A 19505-nucleotide genomic window follows, 5' to 3' on the forward strand; every position below is an offset into this window, starting at 1 on the left:
GACACAATTTTAACTGATATATTGGAAACTTATTTTGCACCACCAGTCTGTCTAAAAAATACAGTAAATGAAAAGGTTAATACATTGCAACCAAACAACCACGCGTTTATTTAAGGTTATGTTTGAAACAATGATACTCTGACACGAATTTTATATATATATCACACACATATATAATATCAGCGTATATATCACAGCTTCACTTCACGTTGAAGTATTTTAAATATTGATAAGTATTATGGTGAAATCTATCATGCTTTAGAATTAAATATAAAATTTATAGTCATTACCCTTCTCTATTAAATATGAAAATGTTAAAAATCAGCAGTCAGATACAATTATTTCAATTAAGAAATATAAGATGTATAATCTAAATAGGCGTGTCATAAAACTACAACTTGTTTGCATAATGTACTGTGACGTATTAGTAGAAATTCAATTTTTAGTATGTCTGTAATACTATACAATCATTTCGCTTTAACTGTATATTATGAGCTTCTTTGCTAGGTTACAATTCACGTTGGTTCACGCGCGTACGTACATATGACATGGCACACACATTATAAGCGCACGTGTACCGAACGCGTGTATAAAGAATACGAATACATACGCAAATGCTTAAAACACCACACCTCCAACTCGTTGATATAAAATTCCTTTAAACAATTATTGACATCTTCTTCACTAGTTTAAAAAAATGTATCTCCTATGCGGCTATTTTACAGAAAATATTTCTATATAATGCATACATCATGAATAGCATGCCTTAGCTACAATGTGTCTAGCAATCGGTAAATAACTATATGCTGCGTATGTAAAGTGAAATTTTTATGTTTATACGAATAACATCTTTATTTCTTTAACATTGGATATTAAAAAGTCTTGTGGGTTATATTATGTACGTCTATAATTGCAATATTGTGTACTTACTTCGAAAAAAAATTGTCACATGTGAACGACGCGGTATACATATGTTTTTCCCGGTGATTATCATGCGTACTAACATATCTACATATACGTGGATGTTGCAGAGGTATATCTTTTGCATTAGTGTTTTATACAGGTATAAAATTATGAAAAACCATATTATTGTTACTAATTGTGTAAATAAATGTATTAAGATTTAAAATATGAAATATATTTGTCATTTTAAATTGTAAAATTATAATAGACTCAATAATTAATAATTAAATACACTATTTAATGTAATTAGACATAATTATTTTAACTACAATAATATAATACATAAAAAATCACAATGAATAAACATGTAGAAATAAAAACATTTTAAAGTTTTAGTTAGTTTGTTATTATGAATAGAAAAGAATGGTTATACTTTACATTGGTAATAATTGTTACTACACCATAGTTTAATACAAATTAAATTTATTTAATTTAATAAGTTTCAGTTATTGTTGCTTTTTGATGTATGTAAGTTTCTAAAATATTACTGCTTTGTTTTTAATGATACAATTCATGAAGGAAAATTTGATGCAGTAGCTCAATTTTCATGAATATGTCACAATTGTAATTTAATGAAAAATGATTATTGTTTCAATGTTAGCATGGTCATTACTATTATATAATAAATATATAATTAATCTGCACCTAGTAATTCTAATACAAATTGGCATTTATTAATGCATTAAATTTCACAGTAACTTAAACTGAAAATAGTTGTGTTTTGTTACTATGAACACCATATAACAGCAAGTTCATGGTAGTAATATAAAAATTATTTATTAAGACAATAGAAGTTCTTCATTTCTGTTACATTACAATGTTTTTTTAATACTTTGAATAAATTAAAAAATGGAAAGTAAACTTATACATACAACATGAAACTTATAAATTCCATATCATTTTATAATTTCATAAACAAATATGTCATGTTGTAAGAGAAGAGAAGAAATTCAAGTATATGTTGATAGTAACGATTGTGGTTAGTTGATCAATGACAAATATTTTTATATATTGATGCTATCTCTACTTCTTTTCAAACAGTATTAAATACTTTATATATGTTAAATAGATAAATACACATACATTAAAGAAAATATTTGTAAAACCAAGGAATGTTATACTGAGTTGGGAAAATATTGAGGAAATCTTTTGGAAAGGATATTGAGGAAATGATTAGAAATACTTTTACTTTACAACATTAAAATTTTATTAACTTCTTTAATTTAATTTTTCTCTAGTTACTCTGTCAATTTAGTTTATTTAACAAGTATAGTCATTTATTTGTATTTATATAAATAACAAATAATTTTTTAATTATTTGCTTTGCAACAAAATAATTAAAACATTGTTAATGTGCCTATTTACCTACATTAACATTAATGTTATTACATCTTTTAATAGCATAGATGACTGTATTTTGGATTTTTTATAAAAGGTATAACTGCAATTATGCATAAAGTGATTCTTAGTGCAAAAATAAGAAAAAAATATAGAATGAAGTGTTTTAAACTAGGCTGTGGTGTTATTGATTATTTTGGTCTACATTAATGGATAATAACAGTGATATATGATTTAAATAATGAAACAAGTATTTTGAAATTTTGTTTATGTCAGAAGTAGTAAAATATAATTATGTTATGATAAATATATAATTTTCAATATCATTATTAATGCCTATACACGCTATTATGAATAAAAATAGCAAAATAATACAATGGTAGTTATATACAGTCTGTCTGAGTTAACTGAAAATGGTTAAATATTTCGTAAATGAGCGAAGATGTGGAAAAATTGTTCCTATAAAACTTTTTTGATACAGAAGGGAATGGGAAACTAGGAAGCGGGACGGGAAAGTGAAGGTCTTTTTTCTCGAGAATTTAATAGTTTAACAAACTTTTTCCGCGGCACAAATCACCATAAATTTGAAGATGGAAGTCCCCCTTTATAACGATCTCTTAAAAGTTCATGTACGTTTTTTTGGCGCCGTTTTATTGCACTTTGAATGAAAAGTGTGCCGTTGGCATTAGAATAATTCAAGGTATACATCGAGGAGGTTACAATATTCGTATCGTTATTTAAATATATATTTGTTATTGTTTTTAATTTCTGTAAGTCGACCTGTCTGCAAACCTAACATTCTTATATTATTTAGGAAAAATATCATTGCGTTTAACTGCGTGGACTGAACGTATATATACATACTATACTTTGACAAATGTATTTATTTTCTGTTGCTATACTATATAATACAGCACTTCTAAACTTATAATACGGATATATAGGTGAAGTTCATAACATTTAATTTTTAATGCAGTGAACGATGATATTTATGCGAAAAGGTATTCCGTACTCGACCCTCAGTTTTGTTTATGTCGAAATAATGGAGGATCTTTTGCTTCTACTGGGTGTCATACTTTTCGGTCTACCGACAGTGGTACAATTACCACATGTTTAGAACCCTGTCAATGTGCGGAAGAAATAGAATGGAATTGCTATATACCACCTAAACCAAGTTCTAAATGGTTAAGTAATTTTTATGAGTTACGTCGCCAATGGAGTAATCATGCTCGTCAGCAGAATTGTAAATGCTGCAATTGTAAACAATGGTAAGCATATGCTATCTTTCGTATTTTTAAATCTATTATGGCGGGTTTATTATGGAAAGAGGAAATAAATAGAGAGGGAGTAGGTAGGAAAGGAAAGTTAGTCCGTCCCTCTGGTGGTGGAGAATAGGAGGTACTGGTCATAATGCCCTCTTCCCAGCGGTTAACGATATAATAATGATCGTCCACGTCTACTTTTTCCGTTGTGTCTCAGCATGGTTGCGATTGCAGATAGCGAAACTGGTTTAACTTAGAGATTCAATTTCTTAAAAATGGTCAAAAGTTGCGCTGCACCATTTTATCATAAAGATATTCATAAATAGTACTGTAGTGGAAAAAAACTCATTCAAATCGCGTGCTTATATTAATGTGAACAATATAGTTATAAATCTATTAGAAATGTTTCTGGCTGTAAACATCGAAATGTTAATTGAATCGAATTTGTTCTTTTAATCAAAACATCATGATTTTGTAAAAACGAAAACGTAATTATTATTATTCATATGCCTTTAATACAAAATATTTAACTTCTCATATTACCTATACGTGCCTGGTTATCTACAGGCGACGAACTTCTAGATGTTGACTATACGTGTGGCCCAAATATTAAGGAACCATCTCTTCATATATTCTAAATTCGGTCATTCTTCGCAATTTGTCAAATATAAAATTCAAGAGGTGTCACTAAAAAGGAAATTATTGGATCATTAAGTATGGACTCTCAAGCCATATGCTTGGTAAAGCTAATTGCGATTACTGGGAAATAAACTCTTTGTTATTAGTAAATATCTGTAACAAATTACATATGCTGACATTCAATATTCATTAAATTCCGGTATTACGATAATCTGTTATTATAATCACAGTATTATTATAAACATAAAATATATGATATAAAATTGTATGTAAATATAATGCAGAAAAAATCTGACAGACTATAATGGAGACTTATAAGGGAACATCCCAAAGAGATAATCACCGATTTTGATGAAATTTTAGTATGTGGAAGATCTCAAAAAAATATTTTACACATTTTTTTTTATCGGCAATCGTCGAAGGGGTGCAAATCGCCCTCAAAATCAGGGTTAGTAAATATATTTAGCCTATTATCTCGAAACTTTTAGAGATAGAGGGATAGTATAAATTAACGAAATTTGTATTTATGAACGACGAATGTAGCTACGTCAACAGATTTGAAAAAAATCAATTTGTTTAAATAATATAGTAAAAATTATAACTTTTGTTAAATTTTGTGTTATACTACTACAACGGTGTACTGTTGCGTATTTCGCGGTTGTTAGTGCGCGGGTTGGTGGGTTGGTACCCATGGAGCGCTGATCGCTCTGCTCGTCAAAGTGCGCGGGTTGTTTAAAAAAAAAAGATAACTATATTGTATTGCAAGATCTACTTTTATTAAAATCTAGCTAAACTGTTATTCTTGGTGTTAAAAAATAGAATGCCCCTAAAATTTTCTTCTTGCTCTCAACGTTTCTGGTTCAATTCATCTTCCAAAATCCAGATTTCTTCCTAAGCATTTATGGTCCAATTGTAAATTCATTTCCGCTCCATTGATAGATGATTCTTCTCCTAATTCACTCCACTCTCGGGTTACTATACTCAGCAACGCGATGTACACGTGTGAGGAGAAAGCGTATAAGATCAAAGAAAGAAGGAGACGACAACCCTTAACAAAATTTATGATCTTTTTGAAGCATGACCTAGCTAAGATTGAATATCTTCAGAAAGCAGAACATTTTTTGAAGACTATACGTGAATTAACCGAAACTATTGTTACGGATTAAACTTAGAATTTTTCAAACAAAGTATTTCCTGCCATTTGAACTCAGACTTTCTCCTCGCTATGCCACCCGCATCGAATACTTAAATAATCTATAGATACGTTTCACATTTCGTATACGCAAGCTAACAAATGTAAACTTCGCTCCTAATTTGCATATCAATATCACTAAATGAGGTTATATTAAGGCTGCTTCCACATGGTAGTGTCACAGTATAATGGGCTCATCCATCTTTGCCGAATCCCTAGAACTAACACAAACTAGGGATTCGACAAAAATCGGTGCAATTCACTGTATTTACTTTCAGTAAGAAATGTAAGTTGGTAGTTGGTCTTTATAATATAGTAATGTATGAATGTAGTTTGTTATAAAGCACGTTACCAAACGAAAACGTTTATATATTACGAATAATTATAAAAGCTACTGTTAATTTAACTAAAAGAAAGGAAGAAATATATGTTCATGAACGTAATTTGCAGTTTTCCAGTTACTTAATACCAAGGAAGTAATTATGGCGGATGCTGCAGCAAGACAGTTGCAATATGAATATAAAGCCGTTAGTATATTTATTAATTAATATAAAACAATTCGAATATCATTCAAGAATTTCATATATTTGTATTATAATTTAATGTATGTTGTTTTATTCGGATCTATTTGCCTTCTTTATTATGTGTCCAATAGGTTAAGTTTACGTGTACTTGTAAAAAAACTATTCGTTGTGGAAAAATATTATTACCTGTATATACTTTATAAATTACTATATATATTAATACTTTCAGAATTCTAATCTTGTGTTACAAGCTGATGTGCGGTTAATAGAAAGACGTAGTAGAGATGAAGCTACTGGGGAGGTAATGTCTTTGGTTGGAAAGCTTGATGGAACACGAATGGGTGATAGAGCACAACGTACTAAACCAGGAAAAGCAGAGGAACGAAAAGTCAAGTAAATACTATAATAATTCTTTAAAAGCAATCATTAAAATGAAATATATGATTTTTTATGAAATGTATGTAGTGTCTCCCACAATTGGATAGAGCTATATTTTTAATATGATTAAAGATAGAAAAAAATTTTGGAAGGCAAGATTAAATTATGTTATATCTTCTATATATCTGCTTACTTTTATGCATTTTTGTACATTGATATACATTGTTACAAAGGTACAGCTGCATTTCTTTTTTAAATGGAACTAATTATTTAGTTTTTAATCATTTCAATCTTTTGATTAACATGATAAAATTTAAATAGTTCCATTAAAAAAAGGAATGTTGCTGCAGTTTGTAATCACATATATTTTTAACTTTTATAGACGTCAGAAACGAGATGAAGCACAGTATGACTTTACACGTATGAAAGGTGCTACATTGCTTTCGGAAGGTGTAGATGAAATGGTTGGAATTGTTTATCGTCCTAAAACTCAAGAAACACGACAAACTTATGAAGTACTATTAAGTTTTATCCAAGAAGCTTTGGGAGATCAACCAAGAGATATTCTTTGTGGTGCTGCTGATGAAGTATTAGCAGTTTTGAAAAATGATCGACTTAAAGAAAAAGAAAAGAAAAAAGAAACAGAACTATTATTAGGTCCATTGGCTGAAGAAAGATTTGCATTACTAGTGAATCTTGGGAAAAAAATAACAGATTTTGGAAGTGATGAAAAAAGTACTACAAATGAAGAAAATATTGATGAGACATATGGAATTAATGTACAATTTGAAGAAAGCAGTGAAGAAGATGATGAAGATGTTTATGGAGAAGTTAGAGAAAATGATGATGAAGGTGATGAAGGTGAAGAAGCTAATGATGATAGGGCTATTCATGCTGAAAATGTATGTGTACAATATGTTATTTTTATGAAATAATTATAATATAAAAATAGTAATTTTTTATGCTGTCTATTAAGGAATAATTCAGCCAATTATCTTTATAGTTGGGTGGTGCAGAAGAAATGAAAAAAGAGAAACCATTACATCCTTTAGATATAGATGCATATTGGTTACAAAGAAGATTAAGTAGGATATATGATGATGCAATGGTTTCACAAGCAAGAGCTGCAGAAGTATTAGCAGTTTTGAAAGATGCTGGAGATGATCGTGATTGTGAGAATCAGCTGGTACTTTTATTAGGTTATGACTGTTTTGATTTCATCAAGCAGCTTAAGAAATATAGACATACAAGTAAGGAAACGTTATAAAATAATTTAAATTAACAATTTATAAGTATATATGTTATAATTAATATTTATTAATTACAGTTGCATATTGTACTATGTTGGCATCTTCACAGTCTGAATCAGAACGCCAAAAAATTCGTAATAAAATGAACGATGACCCTATGTTAGCAAAAATTTTGCGACAATTAGATACAGGTAAAGGTGATGATGATGCTGATGAAACAATGGAAGCAAGAGCTCAACGTAAGAGAAGAGAAGAAAATGAAGATACTGGAGGTCCTGGTGGTCAGGTCCAGGGTACACGAAACTTAATAGACTTAGACGATCTAATATTTACACAAGGCAGTCATTTTATGGCAAACAAACGCTGTCAATTACCCGATGGAAGTTTTAGGAAGCAACGGAAAGGGTACAAGCTTATTAAACGTTTATATTTATTTCAAAGTCATTAAATCAGTTTTGCACCTAGAACATATATTATAAGTATTTTCATTTATAATCATTTATTTTAATATACTTTTATCTTCATCTTTTTGTAGATATGAAGAGGTTCATGTTCCTGCTTTAAAACCAAAACCATTTGCAGACAATGAAAAACTTTATCCAATTGATCAATTACCAAAATATGTGCAACCAGCTTTCGAGGGTTTTAAAACATTAAATCGAATTCAAAGCCGTTTGTATCCAGCTGCATTGGAAAGCGATGAAAATTTGTTACTGTGTGCACCAACAGGTGCTGGTAAAACCAATGTTGCTCTTCTATGTATGATGCGTGAAATTGGGAAACACATAAATGCAGATGGTACAATTAACGCAGATGAATTCAAAATAATTTACGTTGCACCGATGCGTTCATTAGTACAAGAAATGGTTGGAAATTTTAGTAAAAGGTTATCTACGTATAATTTGACTGTATCAGAGTTAACTGGCGATCACCAGCTAACGAGAGAGCAGATAGCTGCTACACAAGTTATTGTATGCACTCCTGAAAAATGGGATATTATTACACGAAAAGGAGGCGAAAAAACCTTTACTTCATTAGTCAGATTAATTATTATTGATGAAATTCATTTGCTACATGACGAGAGAGGGCCTGTTTTAGAAGCTTTAGTTGCTAGGACAATTAGAAATATTGAAACAACACAGGAAGATGTAAGATTAATTGGTCTTTCAGCAACACTACCAAATTACCAGGATGTTGCAGCATTTTTACGTATAAAACCAGAAACAGGTTTATTTTATTTCGATAACAGTTTTAGACCTGTTGCTTTGGAACAACAATATATAGGTGTAACAGAGAAGAAAGCACTGAAACGTTTTCAAGTAATGAATGAAATCGTATATGAAAAAACAATGGAACATGCCGGTAGGAACCAAGTTCTTGTTTTTGTACATTCGCGAAAGGAAACAGGAAAAACTGCGCGGGCTATAAGAGACATGTGTTTGGAAAAAGATACATTGGGACAGTTTCTCAGAGAAGGATCTGCGTCCATGGAAGTTTTAAGAACAGAAGCTGAACAAGTTAAAAATCAAGAACTTAAAGATCTATTACCTTATGGGTTTGCTATTCATCATGCTGGTATGACAAGAGTAGACAGAACGCTGGTTGAAGATCTTTTTGCAGATAAACACATTCAAGTTTTAATATCTACTGCAACTTTAGCTTGGGGTGTAAATTTACCAGCACATACAGTTATTATAAAAGGAACCCAAGTGTATAATCCAGAAAAAGGTAGATGGGTGGAATTAGGTGCTCTAGATGTTTTGCAAATGTTAGGTAGAGCTGGTCGACCACAGTATGATACAAAAGGTGAAGGTATTCTTATCACAAATCATAGTGAATTGCAATATTATTTATCTTTACTGAATCAACAATTACCGATTGAGTCGCAATTAATTAGTAGAATGTCAGATATGTTAAATGCAGAAATAGTATTAGGTACTATACAGAATATTAGAGACGCAGTTACTTGGGTAGGGTATACTTATTTATATATTAGAATGCTTCGTTGTCCAAATTTGTATGGTATAAATCACGATAAACTGAAGGAAGATCCATTACTTGAATTACATAGAGCAGATCTTATTCATTCTGCCGCGGTAGCATTAGACCGTAGTGGTTTGATTAAATATGATCGAAAATCTGGGAATTTTCAAGCTACAGAATTAGGTCGCATAGCTTCACATTATTATTGTACTCATGAAACAATGTCTATATATAATCAATTACTGAAACGTACCCTAAGTGAGATTGAATTATTCCGAGTATTTTCATTATCTAGTGAATTTAAACATATAAATGTTAGGGAAGAAGAAAAATTGGAACTACAAAAGTTAATGGAAAGGGTACCAATTCCAGTAAAAGAAAGTATAGAAGAAGCAAGTGCAAAAGTCAATGTACTTTTACAAGCATACATCTCTCAATTAAAACTTGAAGGATTTGCTCTTATGTCCGACATGGTATTTGTCACTCAATCTGCATCGCGATTAATGAGAGCTATTTTTGAAATTGTTTTATTTCGTGGCTGGGCACAACTAGCGGATAAATGTTTATCCTTATGTAAAATGATAGATCGTAGAATGTGGCAGTCAATGTCACCTCTTAGGCAGTTCAGAAAAATGCCAGAAGAAATTGTAAAAAAGATAGAAAAAAAGAACTTTCCTTGGGAGAGGTTGTATGATTTAGGGCCGAATGAAATCGGAGAATTGATTCGAGTACCTAAACTAGGTAAAACTATTCATAAATACATTCATCAATTTCCAAAATTGGAATTATCGACACATATTCAACCTATTACGCGTTCTACTTTAAGAGTAGAATTAACTATTACACCAGATTTTCAATGGGATGAGAAAGTACATGGTGCATCAGAAGCATTTTGGATTTTAGTTGAAGATGTGGATTCGGAAGTAATACTTCATCATGAATATTTTTTACTAAAGGCCAAATACGCAATGGACGAACATTTAATCAAATTTTTTGTACCTGTATTTGAACCTTTACCACCGCAATATTTTTTACGTGTCGTATCAGATAGATGGATTGGAGCAGAAACTCAATTGCCTGTCAGTTTTCGACATTTAATTTTACCAGAAAAGAATTTACCACCAACTGAATTACTTGATCTACAACCGCTTCCAATTACGGCCTTACGTAATTCAAAGTTTGAAAACATTTATGCAGATAAATTTCCACAATTTAATCCAATTCAAACACAAGTATTTAATGCTGTTTATAATTCAGATGATAACGTTTTTGTTGGGGCTCCTACAGGCTCAGGAAAAACTACAATTGCAGAATTTGCTGTATTACGTTTGCTTACTCAAAATCCAGAAGGAAGATGTGTATATATGGTTAGTAAAGAGGCTTTAGCAGAATTGGTTTATGTTGATTGGTCAACAAAATTGAATCAGCACTTGGGTAGAAAGGTGGTTCTTTTGACTGGTGAAACAGGAACAGATCTTAAATTACTTGCAAAAGGGCAAATTATAATTACAACTGCAGATAAGTGGGATGTATTATCACGAAGATGGAAACAAAGAAAAAATGTGCAAAACATTCAACTTTTTATTGTTGATGAACTTCAATTAATTGGAGGTGAAGAAGGTCCTGTACTAGAAGTTGCTTGCTCGAGAGCACGATATATTTCTTCACAATTAGACAAACCAACCAGAATTATAGCATTGTCAGCTTCACTTGCAGATGCAAAAGATGCTGCTCAGTGGTTAGGTGCACCTGCTGCTGCAACTTTTAACTTTCATCCATCCGTTAGACCTGTACCTCTAGAGTTGCATGTACAAGGTATAAATATTACTCATAATGCATCTAGATTAGCTGCTATGGCTAAACCAGTATATAATGCGATACTTAGGTATGCTTCTCATAAACCAGTTATTGTTTTTGTACCTACTCGGCGTCAGGCTAGATTAACAGCCATAGATCTATTAACATTCACTGCAGCTGAAGGACAACCGTCTCGATTCTTTCATGCAGAAGAAGCTGATATTAAACCATTTTTAGACAGAATGACTGATAAAACTTTAAAGGAAACACTTTCACAAGGTGTTGCTTATCTTCACGAAGGATTATCTGTGGACGATAGACGTCTTGTTGAACAGCTTTTTGATAGCGGTGCTATTCAAATAGCAGTTGCTACGAGAGATCTTTGTTGGGGTTTATCTATTAGCTCTCACCTTGTTGTTGTTATGGACACTCAATGTTATAACGGAAAAACACATGCCTACGAAGATTATCCTATTACAGATGTTTTACAAATGGTAGCACGAGCAAATCGCCCATTAGAAGATGATGATGCTAAATGTGTCCTTCTTTGCCAGAGTTCAAAGAAAGACTTCTTTAAAAAATTTTTGAATGAACCTTTACCTGTAGAAAGTCATTTGGATCATAGATTACACGATCATTTCAATGCAGAAATTGTAACAAAAACAATTGAAAATAAACAAGATGCGGTTGATTATCTTACATGGACATTTTTGTACAGACGACTTACGCAGAATCCAAATTACTATGGATTACAAGGTGTTACACACAGACATCTATCAGATCATTTATCTGAATTAGTTGAGAGTACTTTAAGTGACTTAGAACAGGCAAAATGTGTTGCTGTAGAAGATGAAATGGACACTTTACCTTTAAATCTTGGAATGATTGCTGCTTATTATTATATTAATTATGCAACAATTGAATTATTTAGTCTTTCTCTAAATAACAAAACTAAAATTAGAGGTTTACTAGAAATTATTTCAGCAGCTGCTGAATATGAAACAGTTCCCGTTCGACAGCGTGAAGAGAATTTGTTAAGAAGTTTGGCAGCACGGCTTCCACACGCACCTCAAGCTACAAGAATGGCTGATCCTCATGTAAAAGCCCAGCTGTTGTTACAAGCACATTTATCTAGAATTCAACTTGGACCAGAACTTCAAAAGGATACAGAATTAGTATTAAGCAAAGCTATAAGATTAATACAAGCTTGTGTTGATGTTCTAAGTTCATCTGGGTGGCTAGCTCCTGCAGTAGCTGCTATGGAATTAGCACAAATGGTTACTCAAGCCATGTGGTCTAAGGATTCTTACCTCAAACAATTACCACATTTTACTGTTGAAACTATTAAACGTTGTACAGATAAAGGAGTAGAAACTGTATTTGATGTAATGGAATTGGAAGATGATGATAGAAATCGTCTTTTACAGTTATCTGAAGCACAAATGGCTGATGTTGCCAAATTTTGTAACCGCTATCCTAACATAGAAATGTCCTATGAAGTTCAAGACAAAGATAAGTTACGTAGCGGTGGTACAGTTAATGTTGTTGTACAGCTTGAAAGAGAAGACGAAGTTACAGGTCCAGTTGTAGCACCCTTTTTCCCACAAAAACGGGAAGAAGGTTGGTGGGTTGTTATCGGTGATCCAAAGACCAATTCTTTGCTATCTATTAAGAGGTTGACACTACAACAGAAAGCAAAAGTGAAACTTGATTTTGTAGCACCTGCTCCTGGTCAACATTCCTACACATTGTACTTTATGAGTGATGCTTATTTGGGTTGTGATCAAGAATACAAATTTACCATCAATGTAGGTGAATATGAGTCTGATGTCAGTTCAGGATCAGAGTCAGATTAAACAGAGTTAAAACAGATTGTTGACTATCATGTGTACTAAAAGCATTAATTGGTTTGTCATTAATACAATTCCAATATAAACATTCATTAATTTCACTTGATAATAATGTACAATAAAATAATAGTCTTTATTATAATTAAGATGTTAGATATAAGGAGGATTTTGTGAGGTTGGTTTGCAAGTCAGAAAAGATTTTTCTAATTTAGTCATTTGAAAAAGAGATTAATGTGTTATAGTTTCTTATATTTAATTATAATGTTTTCTGGTTTATTATACCAGGGTACATATAACAAAGCATTTGTAGTAAACAATTCAGAGAAATGAGAGTATAAATGTTGTTTAAAGCATTTTAAAATAGTAATTAATCATTTAAGATATTTAAACATTTCACGGTCAGATTAAATTTAAAATTAATTGAATTTTTTAAATTAGCGAATCTTATAGAGTTACATTTATTGACAATACAATGCTGTATGAAAAATTTATAACATTAGTATTTCTTTTAAATATTCATGTCAAACTTGCAGGTAAGAATAATAAAAAAGAAATAAATTTTATTCTCGAGCGATATTATAGAAATATGTAAATATTAGTTTTTATACATTTAGAAAGCAAATTATAATATAGTAGAACTTTGGTTGTTAGAATAGAAAGTTCGATTATACGAACGGTATTATTTAAGAAAGGATAATAAATATGTATGAAGAAGAAACACAAATACCTTGTACTTTTTACTTCACACATTTTCGCGTACTACGTTGAAATAACGGGCATATTTTTCTTTGAAGTTATTACTTTAGTTGCACTAATTGTTGGTGTCCTTATTGAAAAATTTTATAAAATTATTAAGTTGTTCAATACGTTCGTGCCGCTTCTTATGATTGTAGGAATTTCATTTTTTTCAAAAATATTTAATGGCATTTAGTCTGTTATATGATACAGTGTTCCATAATATGTGGGTACATACAGGGTGTTCGGTAACTGTTGGTAGAAAATTTAAGGGGTGATTCTAGAAACCAGTATAAGACGAAAATCAAGAATAAAAAAAATTGCATTTGAGGCTTCGTTTTTTAGTTATTAATGTTTAAAGATATTCCTGTAACTGAGCAAACCTCCCTACACCAACGAATATAGGGCACCTCAAGACGCAGGGGGTACAGTGATGCTCAAAACCAACGACACATGGCAGGCATCTCATCTCGTACAAGTCGGGAGATTATCATATAAACTATCAGAAAGAATGTTTGAAATGAGAATTATATTAAAAAAAAACTATACTTCTACATCAAAATCATAGTTTTTATCAGTTCCCACTATGTAAATAAGTTATTTGTTCATTTCATTATTTAATAAATATGTATTTTCCAAAAAAATTTTCACAGTATCATTATTACTATTAAATTACTGATTCAATCATAATCAAAGGTGTAATTATTTTCTGATTAATGATTATTGAGTTAATTATGTCACTTTGATTATAACAGCTTTAATTACTTCTGTTATTCATTAATCAAATGTCATTCATTATTCAGTAATCAAGATTGATTACTGATCTGATTTCACGTTAGTCATAATTTTTAATCATTAATCGGATTACGTTTTACCCAATTCTGTATGATACCCTGTATATAACGTGACCTTGGACTCTTTTAAATTTAGTATATCAATGATTGCACCAAACAAAGAATGGAATTAAGCTTTTGTCTTGTAAGGTATTATTAGGTAACACTTTCAATATTTTTTAATCGACATAAGCTTTAATATTTAAAATATTGCACCTTTGATATACTAAAGCATATATAATTATTTAGGAAAACGTGGTAGTCAATTTTCTCCAGTTCTTTGTATCACTTGCCCTGATATCTTTCTCTCATACTAAAAATATCTATTGTTATTGCTCTAAGATTTTCACCAAAAAAATCCAAGTATGATTCGATAAAATAGACGGCAATACGACATATACTGTTTATACTGTAATGTTCGATATACAAATAAGAGTTTTCATTATCAGATTAAAATTGATACTCACATCTCGACATATTTAAACGTGAGTGATGTTATGTATATGACAAAAGTATGTTGCTCGGTAGAGATATTATTTTACGTTTCTCAAACATGAGTAAGTACATTACGTACAAATGTCATATGCTTGTGTATCTGAAAACTCATATCTTAAATATTTTAATTGTCTCTGTTATAAAAATAAAATCTCAAATTGTATAACGGTAAGTGACTTTTCAATTTTATTTATCGTGAGGAATTTGCATTTTAATATATTATTTTGATACAAATTTTATTCTATAACATGTATCATAAATATTAAGCGTAGCGAAAAAGTTAAGTATAATTGCGCAATAGTATCATTTGATGTAATTCATTCTACGCTGTCAACAATAGCAGTATCGTCAAGAGTATGTAGCCAGTTAAAAATCATCATGTTTCTCTCATATTTTGACAATTGATTCCCGCGTTCTCTTTCAACATCTTTAACGGTTAAGGCGTGATTCCGTTCCTTGTGTCCTAATAGAGGAGATCGTGAAACGCCTGTTGCTCCAGGGACCAACAAGGTAGTTCCGGAAGTTGTTTGTGCCGCGCTTGCCACAACTTCCAGTTGATCTAAATTGAATTCACTTTGTGAAAGTCGCTCTAATGCACGATATGTTGTTAATAATCTGCAAATTATAAAAATTCAATATAAATAAATGTCCCCTGTGTCAGGCCTTGTTTTATTTTTGCTCTTCTATCGATTGTAAAGAAACTGAATAAAAATAAGTACTGTCCTTTTTTCATATATACTGCTTTCTTTTTTTAACTCAACGTTTTCAATACAATATTTCTTAATAAATTTTTTATTGATATTTGTGCTTTAGTAAAAATTGTTACGTCAAGAAAATGCAAAAGTTAAAGAGAAATCAATTCAGACTAACCTTCGACGTATATAATTCTGGCGAACTTTTTTATTTACAGATCTAACAAAATCAGCTCCTGTAAAAGGTACTGGCGGAGGTGGTGGTGCAAGTGGAGGTTGTGGAGCTGATTGAGAAGTGGATGTTTGTTGTTGGTTTTGTTCTTGGGCAGCTCCTCCGTGAGGACTAGGAAGTTGCGATGTATTCGCTACTGGTTCACCAACAGCAACCCATGTACTGCAAGATCTTGAAGCATAGTTAAGCCGTGCATGTTCCAAGAGCATAGTGTTTCTTTGGGCAGTGTTGAGGGCCAAAGTAGACACAGTTGATCGCAATCCACTTGGACCCAATGCATCTGGACTTGGTAGTTGAGACACGTCACTTGTGCTAAAACTTTTACGAAGACCAAGTGCCGAAGAAAGTACTCCACAACTACGAATTAGTTCATTTTCTTCTTCAAACCAAAGAATTTCTGGTATATCTGCTGGCCTAAGAAAGTAAAGAAGAAAAGGAATAATGTAAGCCTGAAGTCATACAGTTACTACTATTGAGATTTCCGAGTGTAAATTATGTCTTTTTGAAAAAAAGCTTCCTAATGTCTCCCTGGAATTGCAACTAGCTTCGTCCAGGGTAAGGTAACACACTGATGTTACAGTTTCAATGATAAAATATAGTTAACACTCAGAAACCTAAACAGTAATCACTGTAATTTAAACTATTTACTTTATTTTATTTTACTCTCAATTTTCTTATTCGAAAAAAGTTATGCAATTGTTTAAGGTTTGACTACTACTGTGACTACTAATTGTTAGTATTATTACTATCGCTACTACTATTATTATTATTACTATAGTTTATAAAAGAATGTCTATAATTACAATAATTTTTTTTACTAATTTTGCAATAATTAATAACACAATATAACTTTGATGCATTAACTTGATGAGTGGCCATATAATGTTGTACAGGTCTATACACAGGATCTTCAGCCACTCCTGAGAGAAAATTCAAGGGGTGATTTTAGAAGCCGAAATAAGAAGAAAATCAAGAATATAGAAATTGTGTTCCAGGTTTCGTTTTTTAGTTACTAACGTTTAAAAATATCCCTGTGGCCGAACAAACCTTCCTACACCATCGAATATAGGGCACGTCAAGACACAGGGGGTACAGTAAAGGATAGTCGCTGTTTTCTTCTTTACAACTTGTAAGTACGAAGTAAAGTGTTGGCCGTATATGGTTAGTTTTGAGGATCACTGTACCCCCTGTGTCTTGAAGTGCTCTATATTTGTCGGTGTAAGGAGCTTTGCTCGGCTACAGGGATTTCTTTAAACATTAATAACTATAACATGAAGTCTCAAACGCAATTTTTGTATTCTTCATTTTCGTCGTATATTGACTTCTAGAATCACCCCTTAAATTTTCCCCCAGGAGTAGTCGAACACTCTGTGTATATACGTATTTTTTAATAACAATAAAGAAATAGGGCATGTAAATAATGATTGTCTTTATTGTTTCTTGATCTAACTGTTACATTACCGGCGAAAAGATAGCACACTTGAAGCAAGTTGTGAAAAATGTGAAAATTGTGAAACAAGTGACAAACAATGTGACATTGTCTTTATATTTAATAATCCGCGGAACCTTCTTTATTTTCTATAAGTTACACTATTCGCGATTCGGTACTGATTTAAACAAATACTTTATTTTATTTCCTGAAAGTCTGTCTAATGTTTTCCTTTAATCATGTAACAGTATTGAATTGTCGATTACCAGCGCAAAATGAAACGAGTCGTTAAGTATCTAAAAAACGAAAGTTCAAACACAATTTTTTCATTCTTGATTTTCGTCTTATTTTGACTTCTAGAATAATCACCACATAAAATTTCTCCCAGAAGTGACCGAACACCCTGTATATACATTAACAGACGTTATGTATAAAGAAGTATCGATTATACCGGAAGATAGGCATATACCTGTATAAATATAGACATTATAACAAACGCAACTAAGTTAGTTGATAACATATCTCCGTTATAATTGATCTTCACTGGATTTGTATCATGTCGTTGAATTCGTACAGCATACTATTTAAGAAAACACTACAATTTTTCTTGCATACATTTTTATCTTACCCTATCAGTTTCGAAGATATTTTAGGTGGTAAAAATGAGATTGCCTCACACTGTGCAGTAGATAAAAAAAAAGAAATTCACTTGTAAAACCTAACTGTAACTATTTTTTAACCCAGAAAAAAAACGAAACAAAAAATGTTTCTCCCCTTGTCTCATAGTTATTTAAGTAAGTGAAAATCATGTACCATAATAATATACCGTAGCGATAACAATGGGTATCGATGAAAAACTTCTCGTATTTCGTACAAATCACAGTTAGAGAAATGTGATTTTGTAAAATTCGTGTTATTAACGACGAAGTTGATACATTCGATAGATTTATCGTATAAACAAACAACACAAACCTGGTACTTTGAACCTGACGAGTGTCTGGTTTCGGCGATGGACCACGACCAGTAAGATGTACATCAGTGTACGATTTAAATGTAACGAGTCTATTTGCTCCTCGTAGTTCACTTGCTATCGAGGAGACACTAAAAAGAGAGAGATCAGTTGTGACACTCTCATGACTCGGCGATCGCAACATTCGTGATGTCACTTGAAGTGCTGGGCACTGTATATCTATTAAGCTGTTACAGCATTGTGTAGAAGCAGCCGGCGGTATTGGTGATGCCGGTTTTGCTTTGCTTTCGGACATTTCCGTGTATTTCTCTTTTTAATATTTTCAACTGTTATAGTTTTTCTCGTAAAATAAAAAAAAATTTATATTATTGCACTCGTTACTTGTGACCATAATTACGTCAACGTAATGGTTCTTCATTGTCAATGAATTTTTTGTAGTCTTTCGTTAATTTGAATAGAATGAAACATTTTATTAACACGGACATCTAGAATTTTTATAAAGATACGTGTGTGTATATCCATTGCTTTTAGAATAATCGATATATCTTCGTAAATTTAACACTGAGTAATAAGTTCTTTTTTTTTTAGCAGTATATATATGGACGTAGTTTTTCGGCTGTTTTTTTTTTCTTTTGGACAAAACTATAGTAACTAATGTTCCTTCCTATGTGAACCATTAAGTAAATTAATCTTATATTACTTGCAATGTATTCGAACCAATTCAATCATACGTTTGTCAATTTGGTTAACGTCACTTTCATCTTACTAGATAAATAGATGGAAATTCAAGGAACAGATGTACTAATACAACCGAGTTTATCTCATGTAAGATGCCAATGATCATTCTTACGCCTACTTTTGCTCATATCTGTTGATATTTTCCTCTACTTCTTCTTCTGTACAATCATGATTTCTGTTGCAGTTTCAAAGTTAATTACTGTTG

At 31.5% G+C, this 19505-nt stretch overlaps 2 protein-coding genes across 2 annotated transcripts; one reads left to right on the forward strand and one right to left on the reverse strand.

The window, feature by feature from the left end:
• The first annotated feature begins 5796 nt into the window (after positions 1-5796).
• LOC108576942 (putative U5 small nuclear ribonucleoprotein 200 kDa helicase) lies at positions 5797-13182 on the forward strand. Its single transcript, XM_017940018.1, has 6 exons — positions 5797-5921; positions 6148-6311; positions 6679-7198; positions 7300-7546; positions 7624-7951; positions 8082-13182. The coding sequence occupies exons 1-6, from the start codon at positions 5877-5879 to the stop codon at positions 13180-13182; spliced, it is 6405 nt and encodes a 2134-aa protein (XP_017795507.1). The 5' UTR covers positions 5797-5876.
• A 2374-nt stretch (positions 13183-15556) lies between these two features.
• LOC108576945 lies at positions 15557-18857 on the reverse strand. The gene is made up of 3 exons (XM_017940021.1): positions 18565-18857; positions 16110-16577; positions 15557-15854 (listed from the first exon to the last, which is right to left on the reverse strand). The coding sequence occupies exons 1-3, from the start codon at positions 18855-18857 to the stop codon at positions 15557-15559; spliced, it is 1059 nt and encodes a 352-aa protein (XP_017795510.1).
• Between the last annotated feature and the right edge of the window lie 648 nt (positions 18858-19505).

This window comes from Habropoda laboriosa, unplaced genomic scaffold, assembly GCF_001263275.1.
Source record: "Habropoda laboriosa isolate 0110345459 unplaced genomic scaffold, ASM126327v1 scaffold541, whole genome shotgun sequence".
Taxonomy (NCBI): Eukaryota; Metazoa; Arthropoda; class Insecta; order Hymenoptera; family Apidae; genus Habropoda; species Habropoda laboriosa.

Coding starts and splice junctions, on each gene's coding strand:
- LOC108576942 (XM_017940018.1), top strand. CDS start 5,877: ATGGCGGATGCTGCAGCAAGACAGTTGCAATATGAATATAAAGCC. Junction 7,547..7,623: donor TAAGAAATATAGACATACAA/GTAAGGAAACGT, acceptor TATTAATTACAG/TTGCATATTGTACTATGTTG. Junction 7,952..8,081: donor TTTAGGAAGCAACGGAAAGG/GTACAAGCTTAT, acceptor ATCTTTTTGTAG/ATATGAAGAGGTTCATGTTC.
- LOC108576945 (XM_017940021.1), bottom strand. CDS start 18,857: ATGTCCGAAAGCAAAGCAAAACCGGCATCACCAATACCGCCGGCTGCT. Junction 16,578..18,564: donor CGTCAGGTTCAAAGTACCAG/GTTTGTGTTGTT, acceptor TTACTTTCTTAG/GCCAGCAGATATACCAGAAA. Junction 15,855..16,109: donor CAGAATTATATACGTCGAAG/GTTAGTCTGAAT, acceptor TATAATTTGCAG/ATTATTAACAACATATCGTG.